The sequence below is a fragment of the Ictalurus punctatus genome, chromosome 16 (assembly GCF_001660625.3).
Source record: "Ictalurus punctatus breed USDA103 chromosome 16, Coco_2.0, whole genome shotgun sequence".
NCBI classification, from domain to species: Eukaryota; Metazoa; Chordata; class Actinopteri; order Siluriformes; family Ictaluridae; genus Ictalurus; species Ictalurus punctatus.
Window position 1 is genome coordinate 3,278,260 of NC_030431.2, and position 6,741 is coordinate 3,285,000.

The following is a 6,741-nucleotide window of genomic DNA, read 5'->3' on the forward strand; positions in this document are numbered from 1 at the left end:
ACAAAAGGTAGAATCCGAAGCAAATGGAGAGGATCAGTGAGCCGAGGTCCTAAACGCCCACGAGGGCAAAGCGGGAATGAATCTCGGCCGCGCGGATTCACTCTGTTCCGTCTGGGTCAAAAAGTTATATTATTAAATATTATATAATAAGAAATAACAATAAAAGAAATACATCAATAAGATTTCAAACGCAAAAAAATATAACAATTGCGTGGAAATATTATTCAATTAAAATATTACAGAAATATTGTTGTTTAGTAATCAATAAAATAATAATAAAATTAATGTATTGAATAAAATTAATAATTTAAATTAAATAAAAAATTAATTTAAAGAAAATATATATGTTTTTGTTTTAAATATTAAAGCAATAAATATATATATATATATATAAATTAAATTTTTTAAATAAATTTTGTGTTAGATTATGTGTTTGCTTAATTCTCTGAGTATAAAAAAACTTTTCAACTTAAAAAAAAAAAAAGATTTTTAAACAAAAGGTTTTTAAAAAGTGCTGGAGTTTGTACATCTCTGTCTGATTAAAAAAATAAATAAATAAATTTCCACCTGTGCGTCGGACTTCGGGCCACATTTTCGTATTTTCATCAATACTTTTAATGTTTAATTGTCTGTGACATTACGGTACACGGGTACGTTTTTTGTTTCGTATCTTGCTGAGCACAGCGCGTCGTAAACGTGTAAATGAGGCTCGTTTCGCGTCGCTCCGGTTTTCTCGTTTGCTTTTTTCGCCAAACAGAATCTGTTGCGAGGTGAAATTCGTCGTCTCTTGTTTGTCACCTCAGAAGTGTCTAATGGGGCCGGGGGGGGAATCAACACCTGACGTGAACAGGGTTTAACATGTGCCGTGGGTGGGCCTCGCCTCGCCTCGCGTCGCCTCGCGTCGGGCTTATTTTGGCATGTGGAGCCTCGGGGAGATAGCACGTGCCACCCAGCATGCCTGTTTCCCACTACAGAATAAAAGCGACAGGGGGGCATCAGTCTCTAGCAGAGCACAATGATCTCCTCTCTTCTGCACTGTTGTCTGGTTTGAAGTTTCGCAGATATACGGATATCTTTTACACGACGGAGCTGTGTTTACTCGCCACGTCTCTTCCCAGCAGGGCGCCCGTCGCTTTAGCGGACGCCAAAACGTAGCACGCATACATAGCTTGTACCTCGGTGGGATTTGAGCCAGAGCGACCCCTATCCGTCCGTCACGAAAGCGCGTTCCGTAACCGAGCCGTAACACCGACCCGGAGCGCGTTTAACATGTCAGACGCGCGTGTAATCCGCTTCCGACCGTTTTATTAAAATTTATTTTTGTCGTTCTTAGCATGGTTCGAAAAAAAAAAATAAATAAATAAAAAAGGGGGGTTTATAGGAATATCTTAAAGAGCTTGGGAGGAAATTGAATTTTGCTGAGGAGACGTGGAAGGAGAAAAAAACGAAACACGGTCGCTCCTTTGATCTTCAAACGAAGGTCGTAATCCGCGCCTGATCTTCGTTCTCGTTTACGTGCGGCGGTACGTGACGCGTAATTGTACATGCAAATCTGCTCCCAATTTCCTTTCCCGATTTAGGCGCCGTCGATTGCCAGCTCATTATCCAGGTCTGGGTGAATCCGCTGGAATTACACTGGGAGTGTTTTTACCGCTTGACATGTAATCTTACGGGACGCCAATACCCGTCTATAGAAAATGCTATTATTATTATTATTATTATTATTATTATTATTATTATTATTATTATTATTTCTTTCCCTACGAGCTCTAGTAAAAAAAAATTCTAATAATAATAATACAAAAACTAGAATGTGCTACATCAAGTGCTATTTTCTAGTCTTACCAGACTAGTGTTGGGAAATGGAAACGCGCTCACCGTAACGTTGGGAAATCGTAAATTCGCCACAGCCGTCCATGAAGCAGAATTGACCGTGCTGTCTAGGTGTGAGGAACGGCTTGATTCTCTCTCCCCCTGTCAATCACAGCGACACTACCCGATCGTGGGTGTCCGTGAGCTCGTGTATGCCGGAGAGGGCGGAGAGCACTTTCCTCGGAGTCTTACGTTGCGCTGTGACGCAGCGGTTTGAAAAGATGCGCTTGGTCGGATCCAGTACGTTCTGCCGTGTGAGTGTGTTGAGAGTTGTTGAGAATGTGATGAAATTATGGAGCAAAATTGATACAGTTACAGTTACAATTATATGATTGGTTATTATTATTATTATTATTATTATTATTATTATTATTATTATTATTATTATTCCTACCAGCACAACGATCCTTTCACGACGATCATCCGCATTATATTTGCAGTGTTTTGCTACCTTCTGTGTTATCAGTCCCCTGGGTTTTTTGGGGGGTTTTTTTGGCTTTGTTTGTTTGTTTGTTTACTCATACACACTAAAAAAAACAATCTGGCAACCTCAGAGGCATGTGGGGTCATTTTAATAATCGAAATGGACCAGCCAGAAAAGTTGCCTGTTTGAATACAAGGAACTTTTCCAGATGTAAATATATATATATATATATATATGTATATATATATATATATATATATATATATATATATATATTGAATGTAACTTTTAAACTTAAGTCTCAGACTCCAATTCAGCCATCTTTGTTGGGATTCGATCTCACATCTGAGCCATCCGTTAGACCGTCATGTCACTCTGGAGCCCTTTCGTAGAGTCATCGAGACTAATAAATCCTGTTGAAATAAGTCGTCCTTCCAAAAAGTATTTAAAAAATAAATAAAAAATAGAGGTCATTGTATATCAACTGCACAAAGGATAGCCGAGATCCCACTCGCAGGAGTAACGCACTTGGTTTCGCCTCGGAAAACACAAACGGCGGTCCGTCTGCCGACCTTCCGTTCCGTTTCCTTTCAAACGGAGCTCCGGCTCAGGCCGATGTCTCATTTATTTATTTATTTATTTATTTATTTATTTATTTATTTAAATAATATCCCATCAAAGGGCGTGTGAATAGCTGTGACGGTGCTGAAGAATCTCATAATGTCTGCTCCATTATTCCGGGCGTGCTTTGTTGACGGGAAGAAAACGAAAAGGCCCGAATGGAGAGAGAGAGAGAGAGAGAGAGAGAGAGAGAGAAAAACACAACAACGGGAAAATACTTACATTAGACACGTCGCTTTCAGATCTTCACAGAAGCCTGCGAATAAAAGACAAGCGGGGGGAATGATGGGGGGCGGGGGTGGGGTGGGGTGGGGTGGGGCGGAGAAGCATCTTTTGATGTGTTCGTAAGAGTTTTTATCCTTTTCGTCTCACAATAGATGGGCTAAAGGCGGCACCGTGATCCGGGACGCGGTTGGAGAGACGTACGAGGTGGCTGTGGATCACTCGTTCTTCACCGAGCCGGTTTCCTGTGAGGTCACCAACGCGCTCGGGAGCACCAACATCAGCCGCAACGTCGACGTCTACTGTGAGTTACGCGTTTACCGATACCGCTCCGTCAGACGATGGAACGCAACGTTAAGGTTTACGTGACTCGTTGCTGTTACGTGTGCAGTCGGACCTCGTCTGGCAGCCGAACCGCAGTCCCTCCAGGTGGATTTGGGCTCGGACGCCGTCTTTAACTGCGCCTGGATGGGAAATCCCTCGCTCACCATCGTGTGGATGAAACGCGGCCACGGCGTGGTACGCACGACTCCGTCTCAACATCATGAAACAATTAAGCTTCATTAAACTTTAGCACTGTCACGAATAGGTGCCGTAACGCTTCTTAAAATGCCAATTAACAAGATTAGAAATATCACATATGCGCAATCCACACCCCCCTGACACCCACCCCTCCCCCTCGCCCTCGCACCCCCCCTCCCTCGCCCACCCCCCAGCATGTTCGGTATAATCACTTACTCCTTACCATGGATTCAGCAGCATGTGTGCCATATGTTAGCGGATCTCATCTCGCGCATTTGTTCTATTCCAGGGGACTCGGAGCATCTGCCCCTTTTTCATTTTTGTTATTAAGTAAGAACGAGAGAGATGTGTTAAAGGGACGGTGTTAAAGTTTACGCATGCGTCTGCTTTCCGTTCAGGTGCTTAGCAACGAGAACACGCTGACCCTGAGGGCCGTGAAACAGGAGGACGCCGGGAAATACGTCTGCCGGGCCGTGGTTCCTCGAGTCGGAGTCGGGGAGAAGGTGGTGACTCTTACCGTCAACGGTAAATAGATGTGATCTCTCTCTCTCTCTCTCTCTCTCTCGCAGGAAAGATGATGATGTGATTTGGAAAATCTGTGAACTTAACTGTAACACCGAGCAGATATACGGTCCCTACTGTTTAAATTCATGTGGGGCGAGTGGTAGCTGGATTCTGATTGGTCGGACGGCGTTGATTAGTTCTATAGTACAACATCCATCTGGTTCCATGGCAAAGCAATTCCGCTCGTTTTTATTTCTCACAGAAGGATCCCGTCGTGCTTTTTATCCGTTTACAGTTACGCTCAATGTTGTAGCATGTCCATGAAACGTGGTCTTTTCTGTTCTCTATCCCCGTGAAGTTAATAATCCAAAAAAAAAAAACGCTACAAAGAAAACACAAACCTGCGTGAGCTCTTCTGTCCCGAAAACTTTCCCTGACACTGGAGACTCCTTCCGTAAATACCACATAGACATCCCGTTACGTCACCGTGACCGTTATACCGTCGTTTGTTTGTTTTTCTTTGTTCGATAGCGGTGCATTTTTAAAAAATAAAATAAAATAAAATAAAAATAAAAAAAGTCAACGTTACACGATAGCAAATTTGTACAGTCGTGACATCTTCCGAGACGAGTTCGTGTTTTTAACACGCTCCGCCTGACTTCGAAGTAAAGGTTACGTCCTCCGGTACAATTTATACGGAAGCTGAAACCGATCCGATCCGATCTGCTCTGAATTCCATCGTTCCTTGGAAGTGATCGATAAATGATGAGCGAGAGTTCGGAGTTGTGCGACGGGCCTCGACGACGACGTAATTCATCTAAAAGTATCGGTTATTCCGTCTATCCGGGACGTTTCGCAGACGTCCGGGGATTGAGTGCGTGATCTTGTCAGAAATTCCACCCAGGCGCCCTGGTGCAGGATATAAAATACTATATATATATATATATATATATATATATATATATATATATATATATATATATATATATATATATTAAAAACCCTGCGTTTTGTTCACGCTTTGCTAAAGGGCAAGTTTTAGAGTCAGATATGGCAACGCTTATTCAATCAGATGGAAAAGGCTCGTGGCGTGCGCTCGGATCGTTTTGATTTTTGCTGGAAGGCCCTGCGCCCTTGAGCTCCTGCAATAACCTGGTCCTTTCCTCAGCAAGCCAATAAGTCGCTTTAATGCTTTTTGAACTCTTTATCCGGTTCCCCGCGTACTGTTTGGGGACCTGGCTATTCCGTTCCAGCCGAAAACAAATACTCCTGTTCAAATATTTGCGCTGGGCTTGGAAATTTTTAAACAGCCCTTTTTGATGATACGATCTGCATGCGAAGAAAATACATAATTAAGATTTTTTTTAAAAAACAGCCATTTTGGATTTTGTAACGTGGCTATATTAGCGAGATAGATCGTTAATAATCAGCGTGCGTAACGAGTGCGATATTACAGAGCTGAAAGAACGGATTGGAGTGCAGGAACGGATCAGTCGCGGCGTTTGAGCTGTTTAAGCCCTGGCGCGACTGCTGAGTCAGAGAGAATTAGCATCAGCGTGTGATTAGCATCAGGTCAAAACACACGCTTTGAATTGGGGAATCTGGATTCTTCTCTCCTTGGCGTTTCTTTTCTCCGCCCTTGCTCTGTAGGAGAAGGGCTGTCTGTAAAGAAAAGGACGTATTGTTGTTATTCTGTCTCACGGGGTGTTTGGGAGAGACACGACTTCCTGTTTCCTATTCACGAGCTGTAAATCTCCACATCCTCCATCCCTCGGTCGATTTCTCTCTCTCTCGCTCTCCCGGGCCGAGGCCGTGAGATAAAGGCGTCTAATTATAGCGCTCATTTACGACGCCGATCCCCCTGTCTGATTTTGCTCAGCTCCCCAGGGCGGAGTCATTCGGAACGCAGCGGCGCTTCTGAAAAGGGCCACGACGCTATCTCATGCCTCCTTGCCGTCTTTGCATCTGTGCGTAATTAAGAAGGGGATGAGGAAGAACATTTGCTTCACTCTTTTTTCCCTGCAAGGGAATAGCACAGGCCTCTGTGGGAGCTCACCGGCGTGAACGTGAGCGTGAACGTGAACGTGAGCGTGTATATTCCGAGATCTTAATCCAATTAAAATGGAAGATCCGCTGATCTCGGGGGTGCATAACGACTTCAGAGTCGACATTTTGAATCATTTGGGAGACTTTTATTGTGGGATTTGAAACGACAACCTTAACGCGAGGTCTTTTTACGGCTCGGTTTCTATAGTAACAGCTCATTCACAGGGGCTTGTATAGTTGTTGATATGGGGAAGTTTCCTGTATGGAGACATTTATTTAGCGTTCAGGGAAGGAGTCTCCAGTGTCAGTGAAAAACAAAGGCCGGTGACAGAACGACTGTTTATTTAGAGCTGTTATGTAAGTCAGAACATTGAAGCGTAACTACAAACGGGTTAAAAAAAAGAACCAATCTAGCGGGTCCTTATTTGATGGGTGAAATTTTTGTAATCGACGTGCCGAGTTGCCGTGGTGCGAGAGGAATAAAAGCACTTTCGGGGCTGCTAAGAGGAACTCCATCGTCGATTATTTTC

General features: G+C 43.5%; 1 protein-coding gene across 1 annotated transcript in view; it reads left to right on the forward strand.

Moving 5' to 3' along the window:
• kirrel3a (kirre like nephrin family adhesion molecule 3a) overlaps positions 1 to 6,741 on the forward strand; it is a 108,891-nt gene that overhangs the window by 87,146 nt on the left and 15,004 nt on the right. The window contains exons 7-9 of the mRNA XM_017488389.3: positions 3,295 to 3,443; positions 3,531 to 3,658; positions 4,060 to 4,186. Coding sequence (XP_017343878.2) covers positions 3,295 to 3,443; positions 3,531 to 3,658; positions 4,060 to 4,186 — 404 coding nt within the window. The remainder of the gene's footprint in view (positions 1 to 3,294; positions 3,444 to 3,530; positions 3,659 to 4,059; positions 4,187 to 6,741) is intronic.